At 46.3% G+C, this 20,223-nt stretch overlaps 1 protein-coding gene across 2 annotated transcripts; it reads right to left on the bottom strand.

Annotated features, from left to right (window-relative positions):
* Window positions 1-591: 591 nt before the first annotated feature.
* clmna (calmin a) lies at window positions 592-19,526 on the bottom strand. Of its 2 annotated transcripts, XM_028994011.1 has the most exons (14): window positions 19,307-19,352; window positions 16,898-16,983; window positions 7,586-7,647; window positions 6,778-6,873; window positions 6,609-6,692; window positions 6,438-6,530; window positions 6,141-6,334; window positions 5,709-5,902; window positions 4,916-4,998; window positions 2,953-4,836; window positions 2,456-2,565; window positions 1,221-1,281; window positions 1,076-1,128; window positions 592-984 (listed from the first exon to the last, which is right to left on the bottom strand). In XM_028994011.1, the coding sequence occupies exons 3-14, from the start codon at window positions 7,604-7,606 to the stop codon at window positions 837-839; spliced, it is 3,021 nt and encodes a 1,006-aa protein (XP_028849844.1). In that variant the 5' UTR covers window positions 7,607-7,647; window positions 16,898-16,983; window positions 19,307-19,352; the 3' UTR covers window positions 592-836. The 2 variants fall into 2 exon arrangements, with proteins under 2 accessions (XP_028849844.1, XP_028849835.1); XM_028994002.1 differs by lacking the exon at window positions 16,898-16,983 and having other exon boundaries at window positions 19,307-19,526.
* Between the last annotated feature and the right edge of the window lie 697 nt (window positions 19,527-20,223).

Here is a 20,223-nt window from a genome sequence, read left to right as displayed (position 1 = left end):
GATGTGGTCCCGCAGATTAAGCAAACTGTAATTATTATTAGTGAAATTAATTTTAAATATTTTTGAATGAAGCACTTTATTACATTGAAAAACATAAAAAAGGGTAGTATGCATTTGAGCAAAAGTTAAACTTACATATTTCATTTGTAAAGCATGTTTTTTTTTGTTGTTTTTTTTTTTATCAGGTTCCTTAGGCTTTAAATGTACACGCATACCTCAGATATGTCAATCACAAATAATTATATATGATAGACAAATTGTACAGCTAGAAATTATTGGTTACACACTAGACATTATTTTGAATAGGCTAAGATCATTAAAAGATTAAACAATCATGTCATCATTTGCTGAATAACAATTGAACATTAATATTTTTAGTTCATTTATACCCACTGCAGTACTTTTTCAGCATTAAAATACCTTTGTCTTTGGCAGTTTGTGTTGAAAAAGTGCAAAAGAACAACATTTTAAAAACTGGTACCATTCCAAATATAAATGCAAATAAATGTTGTGCAGACAATATAATTTTCCCTACATAGAAATCTCAAATTCTTTCATTTCATATAAAACAGTTTCAAACAGGGGCATGGCTTTTTTTTTTCATTAACCTCTAAGACCAAGAAAAGAAGAATATAAATGGCGTTTATCTTCTGTTCTGTACAGAAGATACCTAAAACACAGCAATTAACCCATGTGACGTGGTGCATAATTATATGCTCTTCATATATGGACTATGTAAAGTTTTTTTTTTATTTTTTATAATAAACCTTGTAGACTACATTTATTGAGCTGTCTGATGACTTCATTGGGCCTCACGTGCCTGTGCTAAGGCACGGTCAGTCGTCAAGATTGAGGAGGAGATGTGGAAGAGCCCAGAAATCCATCTGAGGCAGGACAAGGAGGCAGTAGAGGACAACCCACAAGATGAGGATGAGGTGGACTTCAGACAAGTCTGAAGGCGCCTGCTGCTCTGCTTCAACCTCCCTTTGGTTTAATATAACATGTAATATATCAGGTGAAGCAGGATAGAGATAAATATATATGGAATCAGTAACTGTACGGTGCAATTTTGTACCTTCTCTCAAAGCTGCTTGTTGTGTACGACTCAGAACTTCTCTGGCTTTCAGTCTGCGGACAGAAGTTCATTTATTAACAGAAAAACAGAGTCTTGTTAAACTGTTACAACTAAATCAATAAAAAAAGAAGAGGACAGAACAAACCTGGCACTCTTCAGGGTCGACCCCCGTTCCCGAATCAGTGGAATCCTTGACATTTTCTACGCTGTTTTTTTCACACAAAACAAACAGGTTTTATTGAACTGCAGCTCGGATATAAAATGATTTATTTAAGTGCAATCGAAAAAGTAATAATTCTCACTGCGGAAACGCGGAACATTTCTGGGGAATACCGTAGGACAAAAATCTATAAAATACTCAAACAGATGGAAACAAGGAGCACAGCCTGGAGCCAATTAAGGGGTGTAGCTAAGTTACAACCACCTGCCTAATATTATGGAGGTTCCCCTCATGCTGCTGAACACTCCGGCTGGTCTGGAGCTGCACAGTCCAAGTTGTGACACCATCAATTTGAGCTACTGCAGCACTTCTGTTCAATCAGAAGGACCTTCACTTCCCGTGCGTTGCCCTTCCGAATGTCCGTCCCCAACTGGTTCCCATTCCACGCTTCTGTGCCCACATACATAATTAACTTTTTGAAAAAGATCTCTAATTACAGCATTTACCAGATGCCCTTATCCAGAGCGACTCACAGTCAGTAGTGACAGGGACAGTCCCCCCCTGGAGACACTCAGGGTTAAGTGTCCTGCTCAGGGACACAATGGTGGGGAGGGGTTCGAACCTGTGACTTTGTGACCTTCTGGTTCATAGGAGAGTGTGTTAGGCTACTACCACCCCAATTATCTACCATATCTGCAACAATAATCAGATATTCACTTTTACTTATTCATTAACTTATATTTCATTTATCTTTGTTGAAAACAACAGCTGAAATGTGGTGGTAGTAGCCTAGTGTGTAACACACTCGCCTATGAACCAGAAGACCCAGGTTCGATTCCCACTTACTACCATTGTGTCCCTGAGCAAGACACTTAACCCTGAGTGTCTCCGGGGGGGACTGTCCCTGTAACTACTGACTGTAAGTCGCTTTGGATAAGGGCATCTGGTAAATGCTGTAAATGTAAATGAAGTGAGTATCTGCCGGTTTGCTCTAAATGTTATCTTGCGGTACTTGTACAGTAACCATAAAGGCATCCAGCTATCTGTGTATTCCTCGGTTGTTTTAATGCGGTGGCTGATCAGCGTACATGCCTCATTATCCAAAAAGACCCTGCAGCTTTGGCTAAAAATGGGAGAAAAAAAAAAAAAACCTCAACAATACCCAAATACCATTTTTGGTGTTGTAACCCGGAGCAACAGCCCTAATAATAGAGTTTTACCTCGGAGCCGTTGTGTTTTCTCTGGCATCAACCCGCTCACAGTGTTCAGCCGCTACGTCAGTCCCCGCGGAGGCCTGTTCCCCCGTGGGTGCAGCCGGGCTCTCGGTGGCCTGATCACATGCAGGGGGGACAACAATATCGCATTCATTGCAGCGTGCGACCGTTCAGGCTCATCATCCGACTGATATTCTGATACTGCGTTAATTCATGCATCTGTTTGCTTTCAGCGATCTAGACGCGGCATGTCCCATCTAATCATAAATCATGGGCATAAATGTGTGTCAGGGCCATCCGTGCAAACACAGCACAGCTCGAATGCAAATGAATCAAGGTAAATAGAACGCTGGGATCTCCAGAACCATCTAAAGTGGATGAGATTTGGGAGGGGCGTGGTGGTCGACATGTTTGGGCAACAGAACCTGGAACGAATGAATGGAAGCTGCTCTGCATGCATCTAGATGTAAATACAGCTCCGGGTTTCATTTTTCCCGATTTACCTCGTCCCGCAGTTGCCCCGGTGCCTCCTCGCTGTCCGTATCGGAATCTGGCAGCCTGCTCTGCGCTGGCGCGGGCTGAAGCGGCGTCACGCTGAGCGACAGGCGCAGCTCCAGAGGCACGCTTCCAGAAGGCTGAGGAGCAGTCGTCGCCGTCGTCATCCCGAGTCCTTCGCCAGTGCTACAGTCCGTGACAACATGGCCGTGGGGCTGCCCGTCACCCTCGAGCCGATGGGCTTCTTGGTTTGGTTCACCGAAGGCCTCAATGACTTCGCACACGGGGTCATCGTAATGGGAGTAGTACGCCATTTCCAGCGGCATCACTGGTGACGCGTCACCGCTCGGCTCCGCACTTTCACTGACGCTCGACGACCCTGCCGCGCTCGACTCGGTCCACCCATCCGAAGCGCCTCCTTCCTTTCCACTCACACCTCCTGAGCCATTCCAGAGGCTTTCACGCTCAAGTTCACGCTCTGCACTACTTGATCGACCTTCGTTCACGCCGTCCGTGATTGCAAACGACTCGTTGACTTCACGTTGGGACTTACTCGCAACAAGCTCTGAGCGTTTCCCATCATACCCCACTAAAACGGTCACGTTGTCCACAGACCTTCCCAATCCCACACATTCAAGACCCGAGTCCGGTTCCTCTTCCTCAGGTGAGTCCCTCTTGGTCTCCTGACCGTGGACACCCTCGGACGGATCCTCTAAGCTTGGAACTGGTGTTACTTCTGCTTCATCCCAAGTGTCCACATCACCCTGCTCTTCGTCACTTCCAAATACTGGAATGGCCTTGTATATCTCCAACTCGTCGTACAACATCTGTCCAGAGAAGCCTCCAAAAGCAGTTTCATGTGGTTCTTCGTGATCATTGAAGGCCGTGCTCTGAAGTTCTTCAGGCTCAATGTCCTCCTCAGACGTTGAGGAGCTGAGTTTTCTCTCTGCAACGGGATACTCGCAGTCAGTCGTATTCTCTGGGTTTGCGACAGCAGCTTCTTCTGGTTCCATCCCAGGAGGATCTATCTCCAGTGCATCAGCAGACCCGACAGGTCCTTGAGCCTCAGGCGAAGACTTGCCTTCATTATCATGCGTTGATGTGCTTTCTTCAGCTTCTTCAGCAAAATACCCCGATTCAGTAGCTTCACCCGATAAGTCAAGAGAAGGCTGCTTCACAGTGTCCGTACTTTGTGCTGGTCTTGTCACTCTTTGTTCGGAACTCACAGCACATTTGTTCGAGGATTTGCTTTTGTCTGACACCTCAAGGGTTGACCCTTCATCGTGCGTTCTTCCCAAGACGCTGCTATAACCATCTCCCTGGCTGGAGGACAGTTGTGTTTGGGCCTGTAAACTGTCCAGGGAACTTAAGGAGAAGTTGCCCTCATCTACAAACCCCTCAGTTGCCCCCGGCTCTTCTCTGTTGGACTGCGATGCGTCACAGGGGTCCTTCAGATCGCTGCCTACACTACTGTCAACGAGCGAGCTACTGCTGCGACTCTCCGGCAGCTTCTCCAACGGCATTTCACTCCAGGAGTCCGGAGAGTTGGCGACCGAGTCTCCGAACGACAACTGCGGCGGGCTGGCCGTGACCTCGGAGCCCAAGTCCTCCTTGTCCAAACCCAGCGGCCGGCCAGGAGGACAGCCCTCTACAGGACTCGGCGTCGACTCCAGCAGCGATTCCTCGCTGGCCCACGCTCGCTTCGCAGACTTCCATGCGAAGGCGGAGCTGAGGTGCTCGGAGTCTTCAGACACGGACGAGATGAAGATCTTGGGCGGTGACTTGACCCAGTCCCTTCTCACCACGTACGACAGCTCTCTATTCCTCTTCGCTCCATTTCTGACCGCTGAGTCATTCAGCCGAGCACTGACCCTTGTGGTGGGCACATACTCCTACGGGCACGAAAACAAAAGCACCCGTTCAATATTGGTACGGACCACAAACGTTCCCACGCATCTGTAAAAACCTCACCTCCTCAGTACCCGGAAAATGCTCAAGAAACTGGGACACATACGTCATTATTGACTGCTCATCAGGAGGATTAATAGTAACATCTGAGAGAGAGAAAAATAAAGGTTAATTAAGCCATTCCAGTAGAGTAAAGACGTTTCATTTAGAGTGAATTTTGGTGATGTTGAAAATCTGCAGATATGCCGAGCCATGAATGAGGTCGGCACACTTTCATGCATCATAAATAAAACATTTTCAATAAAACTCAATAATTTTGAAAATATTTTTCTTACTTGGTAAAATTTTTTAATGTTCTGATGTTTTGTGATGAATTATTAAATAAAGAAATACTGTATATAATTCTTACTTACTTAATTTTTAAAATTAATTTTAAATGTTAACTTTATGCCTTGCTTTTAAATTTTTTTTAAGTCCACGAGAACCGCACAGGACCTGTTGGTTTTTTGCATCATTCCACGTATAAAGAAAGATTCACATGACCTTCCTGTAATTTTTATACCCAGATCGCATTGACAAAGCTTCTATTATTTCTACAAATTCCGCTATAAGTTCATCACATTTTACAAAAAGACTACATTCGCGTGAGCGTCGTATCGCAGCCGCTCCAATGACGCATGTAAGCGACCAGCGAAGAACAAAGTGATGATGTGATGATGACAGGCGCCCGGGGAGCAGTGTGTGGGGACGGTGCTTTGCTCAGTGGCACCTCAGTGGCACCTCGGCGGATCGGGATTCAAACCGGCAACCTGCTGATTACGGGGCTAGGCCACCACTGCCACTGTGTTATGGTCACCTTCCGGTTCCAGCAGTCGTGGGATGCCTAGACTGTAGTGCGCCGTTCTAAATGCTTCCTCGATGTTCTCCCTGGGCGATCTCAGCAGCGCTCTCCTCATGTCTACCAGGCTGGGGTCGATGGACTTGATGACGGCGAGAAAAGCCAGACCGCTCACCCAGCTCTTTCCAAAATCCTGGACCGCAACGCCATATCTGTGGGACAGAGTGGCAACCAATCAGCTCTGTACTCCAGTATAAACACGGCAGACAAGCCAGTATCCTGTTTTGCAGATCAGGATCTAATATTTACCATAACTCACCCTGTGAAATATTAATAGTCACTTAAATGGTCGACTTTTTGTAACATGTTACAACTTGGCAGTGTTTTTGCTTCTTAAGACCAACGAATACTCAAATTCACAGAAAAAGCCTGAGAAGAACCAACTCTTACTTTCTAGTCCGTCTTTGGACCCACTGCAGGAGGGTCTTTATGGCTTTGCCGTGATCTCTGGCCGCAGCGGAAGGCCGCCTCTCCTCAGACGGGGTGCTGGAGTGGGACGTATCGGAGTCCGAGCTGGTGGGGATGGAGGACAGGCTGGAGGAAGACGGGAACTGGCTCTTGATGTTGCCAGTGAGTTCTTTAATCTAAACAAATAATAATCATAAAAACATAATTATAACGGTTCATGATTATTGGGAGCGCACAGATTTATTAAACAGAACAGAAGTGAGCTTCTTGAAACCTAACCTGGAAGAAGAGAATAATGTTCCAGATGAGACCCAGAACAATAGATGAGTTTCCATCAGCAACATCTGCTGCATCGATACTGACCAGCTTCACCTGTAAAGCCCAACAGAACTCTACTTCAATGCATATACACACACAGGAAAATACTACAGTGAAACTAGTGACACTTACGTTCCTCTCTTCCAAGAACGTCAAGACCTTGGCTATATTATTCAGTCTGAAAATGCGGTGTGAAGACGGCTTGAATCCATCGAGCTGGAAATGACATTTTGGGGTCACATGTGACAATTAAAGGCAAAAATCGAAGTAGTAAAAAGCGAGTGGCGGTGTGAAATCTCACCAGCTTGCAGCCAGACAGCTCGTCCAGTAAGGCCATTAGGATCCTGCCATCTTGGATGTCACGAAAGAGGTCATGCACTTGCATCGGAGGATTGCACTGAGGGGACACACACACACACAAAAAAAAACCATAACATAAAAACAGGCTTTTTGACCCTTTTGAGACCTTTGGAGTCTCCCGACTCCAACATTGATCATCGTACAAGTCGCCATTCCATAAACAAAGTGGTAATTTTTATAAAAGACCAGAGCAGTGGAGAGCTGGGGTCCACGTCACTTTTTCAATCAATAAACTGAGCACAAACGTGTGATTGTTAATTAGTAGGCTGATAATTTGATGCCACGCCAAGTGCCGTCTGACAGAAGAGAGAGGCTTTGTGCTGCAAAACAAAAGATTCGTCACTCCTTGTTTTCCCCCCATTTAAAAGTGTCTGGCTCAGACTGGTTCTAGTGTTTCAGACGGACTGAAGATGATCGGGCTCTCGGACTACAGCTCTGAAGAGGCTACGGTCCGCTCTGCAGACCCTTATTTACCATTTGTGAGGTTTCTACACTGATGTATAATTAATGCAGTTCAATTGCAATTCAATAAAGTTCATTAATAATTCATGAGGGGTCCTTTTCTTACTTTACTGCAGTCAACTGAGGACGAAAAAATAAAACATGATACAATAAGAACGTTATTGAATTTTCTTTCAAAATGTGCAGAAACTGGATGGATTTTAATGAACTTTCCAAAGTAGAAATGCAAATGAATTTTTTTTTTTTTTTTTTTATCTTCGCTGAAAGTTTTAAAGTTGTGGAAATACCTTCTCCAAATGCAAATTCATCCATCTGGTAAAGGTCCTCTTCTGAACCACCTCCCTTTCCACTGGAACAGAAATAAAAGGCGTGTTGTACATTACACTGTACATTACAAGCATCATGTGGCCTGGGGCCGGCGCACGTCAACACGCATCAGGGCAGCGAGAGGAAACGGTAAACGCAGGACGGCCCGACCTTCGGGCTCATTTCCATTTAACAGCCAGCCGCGGTCATTTTAATTATTCATGTCGGTTTAATGTTATTTATTGGCCAACTGTTTAACATTACAAAAGGTCAAAAAGCGCAAAGGAATGAACCAAAACCTGCAACCCTGTCTGATGCAAGCACTATACCTACCTACAGTACCACGCAGACAAAACAGGCATTGCAATCATGACCCTCAAGCCCTGGTCAAAAAAAACTTTTTTTTTCATTATTGTCACCATGTCAGATTAAGCAATCAAAGCACCATACGTTCCTGGGTACAATTTTCCAACCGACGCCAAGCGAAGGACTAAGGTCATAAGGTCAAAGGAGTTCTCAGGAAACATGAATAAACAGGTAAAACAAGAAAGGAACACGATCTTTCATGATGTTGGCGCATGTGACATATTGACTGGTGCATGTTGGAAACAGGAAGTAGCGTGCTTGCGAGGAGTCAATCATCAGGCTCCTCCCACTTATAAAGTCTGTTCATAAAAACATTATTCTGTAGGAGTGTTGAAGTTAATCTCATAGTCGATGCAGATCACAATCATTTACATCATGACGCTGCGTGGTGAATAAATATTCTAGTTGGAAAGTAGTGCCGTAGCGACGCTGTTTAAAGTTTGTCGGAATTTCAGCAGATGTTTGACGCAGCCGGTGCCTAAAGCCCGTGTTGATGGTTTGATTTGTTCCAATGAGCAGAAAACCAGTCGGGGTTCAGCCTGCACGAACATGACGCCACGAACGCCAGAGAAACGCCTGATTCAGACACCTGATTCGTGTGGACGAAGTCTTTACGTATTGGAAAACCTAGTGTGAAGTAATGTAGAAAACGTGGCGGGATGCATCGTGATAATCGAGGAATTGATCATCGTAATCGAATCCAATCGTGAGACCCGTGAGGGTTCTCTAAGTGATGGAAATACTCAAACTCCTTTGACCTTACACTAGTGAGCAAGACCAATGCCCAGCACCAGTTCAATAACAGCGGCCTAGTCATATGACAAAAAGTATGTGACATGATTTATTAACAATATGAGCGTCCACTACCATTCAAATGAAATTACAGTTTACAACGATTCCCTCAGTTTAATTATAGCCCCGGTAAAAATGAGGAAAAGGAATGAGAGGAGCTGGATCTGAACGGGGGAAGCGGTGGAGACCTGCAGGGTGAAAGTTGTAATCTTCTGAGGACTCTGCGTGAAAGCCCGGGTCGGTGTTTGTCTTTGGACCTCTCATTTAGCGGGGGGGGGGGGGGGGGGGGGGGGACATCTGGCACAGAGGAGGTGGCCTGAGCGATTCCCTTGAGAACGTGTCTGATTACACAAGCTGCTTCACACTTCCTTCTGTGCGACGGGAGTCCGCGGCTTTTACTTTTCCACAGGAAACAGATTTACGGTAAGACCACAGAACGGAGATCGTCTGTATTAATAAACGAACGTTTCCTTCTGGACCCAACAAGAGTCCATTCAACGCGATGGAATAATGACCTAACGGTCTAGCACCACGTCCAGGTCCACAACTGCGCACACATGAAATCACAGCAGCACAATAGGCCGCTTTCATGAGGATATGGGCAGCCCTGGTCTGAGCGCTCCAAGAGTGACAACATTTTTCATAAATCTGTGGAAGACGTCCCAGGACAAAAAAAAAAAGAGCTTTACAACAGCAGGGAGCCCTGGTGGAAAATGTTATTCCACAAACCAGATTAGTTAGGATAAATTTATGAAAAAATAAAGCTATTAGCAACTATACTCCCAGCTGCATTCGAAACACACTTTTACAGGGGGGGCATTTCATTTTTTAAAAACAGCCAACAGCACATTGCACAGAATGTAAAAACACACACAGGGTTTTAATATTGCATACACTTACGTAAGTGCAAAAAATCAAGAACCTGTAATAATCTTCGGCCATACGGCACTGGCCAAAGTGCATCCATCTGAGGGAGCAAGAATCATGCATTGAACTGGCTGCATCAATAATTAGAAGAGGTTGCCGATGATTTGTTTTAGTCGGCACTTTCAGACAGGAATAGGTAGGTTTAAACGATTTATTAAACTACGTTCAATGTAATGAAGAGGGGAGTGTGCATATTACATTACTAATTAAATGGTGCTACACGGATGCCTCAAATTGATCAATAAGAACAAGATTTAATCCGAATTGCATTTAGGGGGTGGGCCATTTATATGGATACACCTTAATAAAATGGGAATGGTTGGTGACATTGAACACATTTCATAAGTGGTCTGAAACTTGTAAATGACTCATAAAGTTACGTTAAAACCAAGCACACCATTGTTTTTCTTGTGAAATTACCAAAAAATTTGATGTGTCACATGACCCTCTTCCTATTGAAAAAACAAAAGTTGGATCCAATGGCCGACTTCAAAATGGCCACTATGGTCACCACCCATCTTGAAAAGTTTGCCCCCTCACATATACTAATGTGCCACAAACAGGACGTTAATATCACCAACCATTCCCATTTTATTAAGGTGTATCTATATAAATGGCCCACCCTGTACATTCATGCCATTTATCAGACGCCCCAAAAGGTTCCCGTTGTATGCTTCTGTGCTCACATACATAATAAAAAAATCTTCTTTGCATCTATCAGACGCCCTTATCCAGAGCGCCTTACAATCTGTAGTGACTGGGACAGCCCCCCTGGAGACACTCAGGGTAGTGCTGCACGATTAATCTAATCGCAATCGCGATGTCAGTCTGTGCGATTACATGAACGCAAAAAGCTGCGATTTAAATGTGATGTGTTTGGTCACATGACTTTCGATTCGGTTCAATGGAGACCTCAGATTCGTGACTCGCATAGACATATGGGTACACGTACGTCAACGTCGCCGCCATAGTGCGAGAGGCTCTGCTGTGGCGTGAAGCATATGCATGTCTATGGAGAGAAGTGAATAAAAATGCCTCACTCTTGTGCTGCTTGGGGCTGTACGCTTCAAACCAGATCGCGGGGGATTACATTCAAGTAATGACTATTTAGACTGTTCTTAGCTGTTTAGTTAACTTTTTTGAAGGTTTCCTTTAGAAATTCACCTCAGTTTACAAATGTTAACCTTAGCTAAGCTAGCAAAGCTATGCATCCCTGTGTTCAAGTCAGCCTCCAAACAACGTTTTGGTTAAACGTAAGAACTATAATACGGGATTTTATAATGGCCAAATATAATCAAAACAGTTGTTTAGCCTTACCAGGGTTTGTCGTTTGACAGTAATGTTTTTTAAAGTAAAGACTTTTTTGTGATTATTTCATTTGGTAGAATATTGTATTTCGAAAGCACTGGGCATTTCAAGTTGTTATAAGTAGTTTCTATGTTTCACTTTGAAATTAAACATTTCACTATTAGTAATTTGAATGCAGCTTTTCATTGATATACAAGCAAGTGCCCTTTATCATATCGCAATCGCATATCGCAATATTGATCTCAATAGCCCTAACTCAGGGTTAACTGTCTCGCTCAGGGACACAATGGTAGTAAGTGGGGTTTGAACCTGTGGTGATTTGTGGTCTTCTGGTTCACAGGTTACATCCACGCAACCTTCATCCTGTGCAGCCTGCAGTCGTAAAGACCAGCTGGTTTCAGTGCAGCTTTTTTGCAGTGTGGGACAGGGAGATGGTTTTCTTCTGAATGTTTTTGCTCCTGATCACGAGATACGCTTTTTCGGTTTTGCTGAGACTCAGACATTTCGAGTTGTGCAAGATGTGCATGCAGCGGCTTCCACATCTGTAAATAATGCATTAGGCTGAAGCAAACTCCACCACGGCCAGCCAGCACTAAGCTCTGCACAGCGTCTGGGCCAAATGAGGCTTTGACCGTATCGCTGACTGATTTTTAAATAATCCAAGGAAGAACTAAAAAACCTGGAGTCCATCAGCAGAAGATCCTGTCCAAACCAAGCACTTACGACAAAAAACAGACCTGGACTAGATCTAATCCGAGGCTCATGTTCTGAAATAAATATTCAATATTGCAATTTCATGTGAGACAGGAATAAATCCAGCAACTTGCTTAATAATTATCATTAAAACGGTCATCATACCATCATACTCCGAAACACTTATTGTCTGCAGCGTTGCACATGGCTGAGCCTGAAGGTAAAAAAAATTGCACCCATTTAAAGCAGTCTAATGGGTGAGACTAGTCTGAATCTCTTGCAATAAGAACAAATGTAAAATTCAGTAAGGCTGAGGCACGAACCCGGACGCTGCGTTTGCCTTTTCTGAAGCGTCTGCCCAGGGGCCCGGTTACATCACCGCGTCACATGACATCTGGCGGCTCCGTCGCCTTTGATGTGGGGTTTCTCGGCTGAAACTCTTGACACTCTAATGGAAGCGCCTTGTCCGTAATCGGAGTCATCGTTTCGACAGACAAGCAAAGCCACGATGTCCTTCCACAACAGGCGAGTGCAGTTCTCACGTTCTTTTTTTCGAAATGCTGTAAAATCACTGTCGAGATCGGAATCACAAAAGTGAGTACAACCCCTCACTTTTTTTTTAAATATGTTATTATACATTTACATTTACAGCATTTATTAGACTTACAATCAGTAGTTACAGGGACAGTCCCCCCCTGGAGACACTCAGGGTTAAGTGTCTTGCTCAGGGACACAATGGTAATAAGTGGGATTTGAACCTGGGTCTTCTGGTTCATAGGCGAGTGTGTTACCCACTAGGCCACTACCACCCTAGGCTATTAAAACCATTCCTTGGGACAAAAAGTGAAGATGTGACAAACTGATACTATGTAAAGAGGTCATGGTCTAAACTGCTGCCAACAAAAGAAGAAAATGTGGACAATGGACTGTGTCCAATTAGCCAGGTTCCCTCCCCTGGTGTCATGTGACTTGTTAAGTGTTAATGGGGAGCAGGCGAGTGAAATGAGGGCATGAGCCCCTCCCTCCAGAAACTGGGCCAACCGGAAACGGCCTCCAGACCTCGACCCTATCGAGCGACCGTGGGTCATCTTCAAACGGAAGGTGGACATCATGGAGGACTGTAAGTGGCGACCTAGTGAACTTCCTGCCCGGGAGAAAATGGCGGCAACACACATTTACATTTTACATGTACAGAATTCACCAGACACCCTTATCCAGAGCGACTTACAATCAGTAGTTACAGCCACAGTCCCCCCCTGGAGACACTTAGGGTTAAGTGTCTTGCTCTGGGACACAATGGTAGTAAGTGGGATTTGAACCTGGGTCTTCTGGTTCATAGGCGAGTGTATTACCCACCAGGCTACTACCACCCCAACACACAATAACACCACTCACTTTTACTCACTTTTCTTGCCAGCGGTTTAGACGTGAGTGTATACAAGCTATACTCTGAGTAGTGTCTTATCTTCTGTGTTGTCTGAAGGAAAGATATAATAAAATGTTACCGAGATGCTGTAGATACAACAAAAAATAAGTGAAGTGATTGTCACATGTGATACACAGCAGCACAGCACACAGTGCACACAGTGAAATTTGTCCTCTGCATTTAACCCATCACCCTGAGTGAGCAGTGGGCAGCCATGACAGGCGCCCGGGGAGCAGTGTGTGGGGACGGTGCTTTTGCTCAGTGGCACCTCAGTGGCACCTTGGCGGCTCGGGATTCGAACCGGCAACCTTCTGATTACGGGGCCGCTTCCTTAACCGCTTGGCCACCACTGCCCCCCCACAACAATACCCACCCCCCCACAAAAAAAAAAAGACAAACTGACTATAAATACATCAATACGCCCAATGGGTGGAATCCAGATTTATTTTCAGACTTTGCTGATTCACACTGGTATTTAACCGACTTAGAAGGGATTGCAAATCTTTACCTTGGTCTTCGACCAAAGCAAGCAGTCGGATAAAGAAGGCCTAGACACCAACCCCGCCCTCGAACGGCGTACGGATGTTGACTCGAGACAAACTACGGGCGACCCGACATGTCAGACGTGCAAAGTACCGCGGGCAACCTGCACGTCCATCTCTGGTGAGTCAGTAATCAATTTTAGACATTTTAAAAATGGAATTCCGTGTGACTGCGTGTCACGTGAGCGCGGAGCCGATGACAAATCCAACAAATGTATCCACGTCACAGGGTGGAGCCGCGAATTTAGTTTCCCGCGCCAGTTTGCCTTAAAACGTGCCAAGTTAAAGTCTGCAGTCCAGTGGAGTTCTTGGTCCTTTATTACAGATGTCCAATCAGAATCAGTACCTGGGCAAACTGGGAAAAAGGCCCGAATTTGGATTTGGGGAACCTGCTGCAGGTGGTCGTAAAAATTCGATAGTATTGATTAGTTTCGGAATACTGGAATACTGAAACATGAATGGAAAACATTCCTGTGAAAACAGCCACCTTTCCTTTTTTAAAGTGAAGCGACTGCCATTGTGCTACACAGCAGCACAGCACATGGTGCACACAGTGAAATGTGTCCTCTGCATTTAACCCATCACCCTTGGTGAGCAGTGGGCAGCCATGACGGGAGCCCGGGGAGCAGTGTGTGGTTACGGTGCTTTGCTCAGTGGCACCTTGGCACCTTGGATTCGAACCTGATTACGGGGCCGGTAATCTGAATCTAAAAGAATTTGGAATGGAATCAAACGGAAAGAAGATATTCACACACACACCGTTTGCGCACAAACGGATAATAATACAGCACTGACACACACACAAAACAATAACCTTCCGGTATCAATCCATCTTGGCATCCCCCAGATCCAGACCAGTGGTTGAAATGAGCTTCATCCCACTCGATGCCGATTAGGGGTCTGCCTCCCACGCGCCTCTAAACCCCGAGCAGACAGTGCAAAATCGCTTTGAAAGCGAGGATAAAAGATTCTGCCGTCCCTGCACACCGTGTACTTTGAGTTTTCATCGTTATATTGATCAAGCAGCAGTGACGCGGTTTAGGATTATCTGCAGGCTGGCTTTCGCACCAAATGCAATTAATCGGAAAATCTAATCACCATCGTGCCTGTGAGAACCGGTCAAGAACATGTTAACAAACCGGTCCTTCCTTGGATGGTACGTTTGCAGGCTGCCATGGTAACGACCAAAAATAAAAACATTACATGATCTGCAAAATGGCACTTGGAAGTGATATTAAAAATACATGATGTCACGTGTTTGTGTGTGTGAGTATACACACACACACACACACACACACTTCTATCTGCCCTCGTTTTCAACCCCCAATTGGTGCTTGTAACATTATTTAGAGCTTATTTCATATCTAAATCTACGCTGGAAAATGGAAGGACCACTACACACCAAGTCAGAAACCAGTTCACCCACAACACCCACACAGATGGTGGCCCAGCGGTTAAGGAGGCGGCCCTGTAATCAGAAGGTTGCCGGTTCGAATCCCAAAGCACCGTCCCCACACACTGCTCCCCGGGCACCAGTCATGGCTGCCCACTGCTCACCAAGGGTGATGGTTAAAAGCAGAGGACACGTCTCGTTGTGTCACCGTGTGCTGTGCAGTGTCCATAATAAAAGCTCCCAATTTTGGCTGCCATGATTGAATCAAGATGATCGTCGGCGATCTTGGAGTGGCGGACTCTGCTGCATATCAGCTCAAGCACTTTCTCAACCAATAGTCAGCCAACCACCAGGGGGCGATCAACAGCATCGACTGAAGAATCAATGCATAAAATGTTATTGTTGTATGTTACGAAATTTAGTGTTTGACAAATAAAGTTATTCATGTTACAGTCCTGTGTTTTACCTAAAATAATGAATAATCGTGATTCATAATTGTGATTACAATACTAGATTATCATTTAGCCGTAATCGTGCATCCTTAGCATTAAGGGATGTGTCCATAAAATGTCGTTTCCATCATGCTCACACACAACACACACAGGCAACATTTGATTGAAGACAAGGCAGTTCAGACAGGTCAGTGCAGATAAATGTGTATTCAGGACACACCCACAATCCCACTCTGCCCAACCTGGACAAAAGGAGGAAAAATATCAATATCTGCAAGGTCCATGACCCGTTAAACGGATAAAAATCAAACAAGTAAAATAAAACGAATTCGAATCCCTTCCACGTGCCACAGCAAATCGGCCTGGGGTGATGCCATTTCCAGGGGCCGCAACCCCAACGCGCATTTCATCCCTTTTCATTTCGTACGGGGGTTCACTGAAGCTCTGTAATATTGATGTTACAGGGGGTCACGCCTGCCTTGCGTGACCTTCCGCAACCTTCCATCCGGCTACCGTCAGCAGGCAACGGCTGTGCTGCCAGTACGGGGAGAATCTTAAGGAAACCAAAGGTCCACAAGTTCAGCGCTGATCAAAAGGCGTTTGCTATAATTAGAACTTATGTTCGGACAAAAATAATAATAACAATAGAATATGATGATAAAGGTCACGTTTTCATAATTCCACTCAAAACGTAAAAAAAGCTTCAACCCTTCATCCATAACAGAAGATTTAAATGAGGTCTGTTTTCCAAAGGTGCTCCTTTTTTGATTGAAGGTAATATTCCAATAATTAAAGACGCTGTATTAATATTAGTTAATGTTCATGAATTAGTAGGACGGTGATCACTGGTCGGGTTCACAGTACAGATTTTACAGTTACTTTTTACAGAATATACAGCACAGGCCAAACGTTTGGACACGCCTTCCCATTCAATGTGTTTATTCACATGGAGTATTTTTATTTCAGAACTCCACACGTGTTCATTCATAGTTCTGATGCCTTCAATGAGACGTTACCAACGTAAATGGTCACGAAAATAAAGAAAACACATTGAATGAGAAGGTGTGTCCAAACTTTTGGCCTGTACTGTATATATAGAGGGAGGACGGGAGAGAGAGAGAGCGAGAGAGAGATAATGAATAGAATGAAGTAACTGTGATGATCCAAGCTTCCCATTCCAAGAAGATGAATCAAATCAAATCTTATCATGAGCATCATAGGGCAAGTTTGGGCAGAACAGCCCAAGATAAGCTCCCATGTACGGTCCACGCCCGAAGACTTGTTCTGTTCTCCAGATCATACAGACAGGGGACAGAGACCGAACCCGGACCAATCCTGTTGCTACGGCTTGTGGCGTCTTCCAGGAGCATCGCTGAGCGGCCGACGACTATTACCTGCAGGATTCACCAGATCCTGGCCCGACCCGTGGGACGTTCCGGAATCAGGCCGCCACCCTCATCAGCCAAACGCCAAATGAGGCCTGTAAACAAGTTCAGGGTTCAGTCGGGCAGTTCCGGCAGCGCGTTAATAACCTGAGAAGCTCCACGAAGCGTCGCCGCTCGGCCACCCCATCCTATAGAGCTGCTGCATGTAGGCCAGAGAGCGAGGAGCTGCTATTTATAAAACCGGAGCGGTCCGCCAGCTCGGCCGTATCCAGCCGGGCTTCGCCACCGTCCCTGCCAACCAGGAGGAACACCTGCAACTAATAAAAAAAAAACCATGACCTCACCGCCGTTTACGTCAGACTCCCTTTACCGCGCGAATGAGGCGTTTCATCTGAGATTAAAAGTGAGGTTCCCGCCTGGACGTTGTGCAAACGTTCTGACCGCAACTGCTGGCAAACACCGGGGACGCTGCAGCAGGTACGGCGCGCCGGTGGCGTGGGAGGATGGGAGGACACGGAGACGGCCCTTCTTACGCAACGCCCGGGCTGCGGTGGCTTCTCGTGGGGACGGCGGGAGACGGGAAACCTCCGGACAGAAGGTTCCCGTCTCGTTCCTGTTCTGCAACTACTGTGAGAAGTAGGTGGTAGCCTGGTGGGTAACCAGAAGACCCAGGTTCAAATCCCACTTACTACCATCGTGTCCCTGAGCAGGACACTTAACCCTGAGTGTCTCCAGGGGGGGACTGTCCCTGTAACTACTGATTGTAAGTCGCTCTGGAAAAGGAAATGTAAAATATAAGCAAAAAGATCAAGAGGGGGGGGGGGTCTTATACAATATAATATAAAAGCACAGGGCCGTGCTCCAGCGTAATGAACTACTCTGCGGCAAATCATCTCGTAGCGGTTACGTAAACGCGGGGGAGAGCGAAGCCGGAGGCAGAGAGAGTGGGCACGCGAGGCGCTCCGCTCTCCGCGCCCAAGGGGCATCGGAGTTTCCGGGGGCCGCGTGCCGGAGACGAGAGGCCGTTGTCCCGATTCCCCTCGCGCTTTAAGAGCCAGACATCCCGGCCCTTCTGCGGGAAAAAAAAAAGTCCATTCAAATCAGCGTGCAAAGCAGCTCGACACACTCGTCACGTCGCAGGGAAATTGGTCCCCGGTCCCCCGTCAGGGCGCTTTCCCTGAAGAGCGAGTAAAGCGCAGCGCAGGCAAACTGTCCCGGGTTCAAAGCGCGTCCAAAAGTGTTTCATCCCAGACAGCGTTGGTCCTGATCGTATACCGACGCATTTATTTACACTCCCGGCGTCTACCAGATGCCCTTATCCAGGGACAGTCCCCCTGGAGACACTCAGGGTTAAGTGTCTTGCTCAGGGACAGGATGGTAGAAGCCTAGTGGGTAACACACTCGCCTATGGACCAGAAGACCCAGGTTCAAATCCATTACTATCATTGTGTCCCTGAGCAAGACACTTAACCCTGAGTTAAGTGTCAGGGGGGGACTGTCCCTGTCACTACAGATTGTAAGTCACTCTGGATAAGGGGCGTCTGGTAAATGCTGTAAAATGTAAAGTGGGGTTCGAACCTGGGACACCGTGCTCTTCACAACTAATTAAGGCTGCGTTAATTCTGGGACGTCCAGAGCTGTTGTAGTCCCTACTCTGCCGTGCGAGGACGTCGGTGCAGGAGAAGTCAAGGCCATGTGAAAATCTCGTTCGCTGTGAATTCCGGCTCTTTAATACAGAGGGCATTGCTCTATCGCCGGAGTGAGTGAGCAAGCGCTTGTGTGTGTGTGTGTGTGTGTGTGTGTGTGTGTGTGTGTTATGTAACGCGCTTCGGTATTGTTTCCTGCAGGGACTCATCCTAATTCTGTCTTTCAGCTCTCAGTTCTGATCAGAGGAGGCGTCAATTAGGCGGCTGCAGCTCTGCACGCTGTTCTAGTTTTTTTTTTTTTTTTTTATTAAAAACTACACCATTCACAACTTTTTACTTTTGCACGTCCTCTATGAATGTAAATGATTTGTCTGTATGAATCTGAGTCTGAACGTGTATTACTGCACGGTGTTTTGCACGCACCCTCCTCCATCATCATCATTATCATCATCGTCATCGTATGGGCGCAACCCCCCCCCCAACACGGACAAGATCCCGGGACCGCGACGGCGACCCCATTCCCAGCACTCTCACTCGTAACGAAATCTGTTCGTCCCGCTTAATTGGGATCGAGATTAAACGAGCGTGCTGTAGCCCTCGACTGAAAGGCATGATGGGTAACGCGGTGGACCCGGACCCCCGGACCCCCCCTCTCTCCTCTGGGAACTTCCAAGCGTCTGACCGGCGCCGAGCGACCGACACATCCAGCAGATCGACCCTGTCGTCGCCGCGCGATCGAACGCGGGAGCGATCCGGGTTCGCGCCCACCTACCTTGCAGATTCTGCACTCGGATGTCGCTGATCTGCCCGATGAACTCCTCCCGCTCGAACCAGTCTTCCCACTCGTGTCCAGCCATCCTCCGTGCCGCGGGCGCGGACGCTGCGGCGGAACGCGGCCGGGAGGGATGCGGGGGGCTGGCGGGCTCTCATGTGAGCGGACGCGGCTTGTTGCCGTGAAGTTAGTTTCCTCGTGACGTAGGAGGGCGTCGGGAGCGCGCACGGCACCTGGTTCCACGTTTCCTGGACTCGCCGCAGGGGGCGCTAGTGACGGGGCTCCCATCAATAATGCACACAAATTTCTACGTACAGTACAGGCCAAATGTTTGGACACACCTTCTCATTCAACGTGTTTTCTTTATTTTCATGAACATTTACGTTGGAAGATTTTCACTAAAAGCATCAAAACTATGAATGAACACATGTGGGTGGTAGTAGCCTAGTGGGTAACACACTCGCCTATGAACCAGAAGACCCGGGTTCGAATCCCCCTTACTACCATTGTGTCCCTGAGCAAGACACTTAACCCTAAGTTGCTTCAGGGGGACTGTCCCTGTAACTACTGGTTGTAAGTCGCTCTGGATAAGGGCGTCTGATAAATGCTGTAAATGTAAATGTAAATGAGTTACGTACTGTAGCGTTGGCAACCAATAGGGCCGGGCTAATTTGCATATGGCCGCCTCTGGGGGGTGGGGAGGCGAGGGTGAGTGTTGGGTGAGTTAGTGGGCTGTTCTCTTGTGTGCTGGGTCTCATGTTGCATGAGTACCTGATAATAGACATTCTGGGTAATAAAAAGCTATTATAAGATACCCACCTGAGTCATTATCACATCTCCTCTCAACACAGAGCCTGTTAGTTATGGTGCATGACTGAAAAAAAGTGAAGAAATTCTAAGCAGATATTGTATTCTTG

This window comes from Denticeps clupeoides, chromosome 1 (genome assembly GCF_900700375.1).
Source record: "Denticeps clupeoides chromosome 1, fDenClu1.1, whole genome shotgun sequence".
Taxonomy (NCBI): domain Eukaryota; kingdom Metazoa; phylum Chordata; class Actinopteri; order Clupeiformes; family Denticipitidae; genus Denticeps; species Denticeps clupeoides.
This window is presented reverse-complemented; position numbering and strand designations above follow the sequence as displayed.

Excerpts from the sequence above, each read along its gene's own strand:
- clmna (XM_028994002.1), bottom strand. The coding sequence starts at position 19,391 with ATGGCTGGACACGAGTGGGAAGACTGGTTCGAGCGGGAGGAGTTCATC. Across the intron at positions 6,335-6,437 it reads ACATTATTCTCTTCTTCCAG|ATTAAAGAACTCACTGGCAA; the intron begins GTTAGGTTTCAA and ends TTATTTGTTTAG. Across the intron at positions 4,999-5,708 it reads ACGACTGCTGGAACCGGAAG|ATGTTACTATTAATCCTCCT; the intron begins GTGACCATAACA and ends TCTCTCTCTCAG.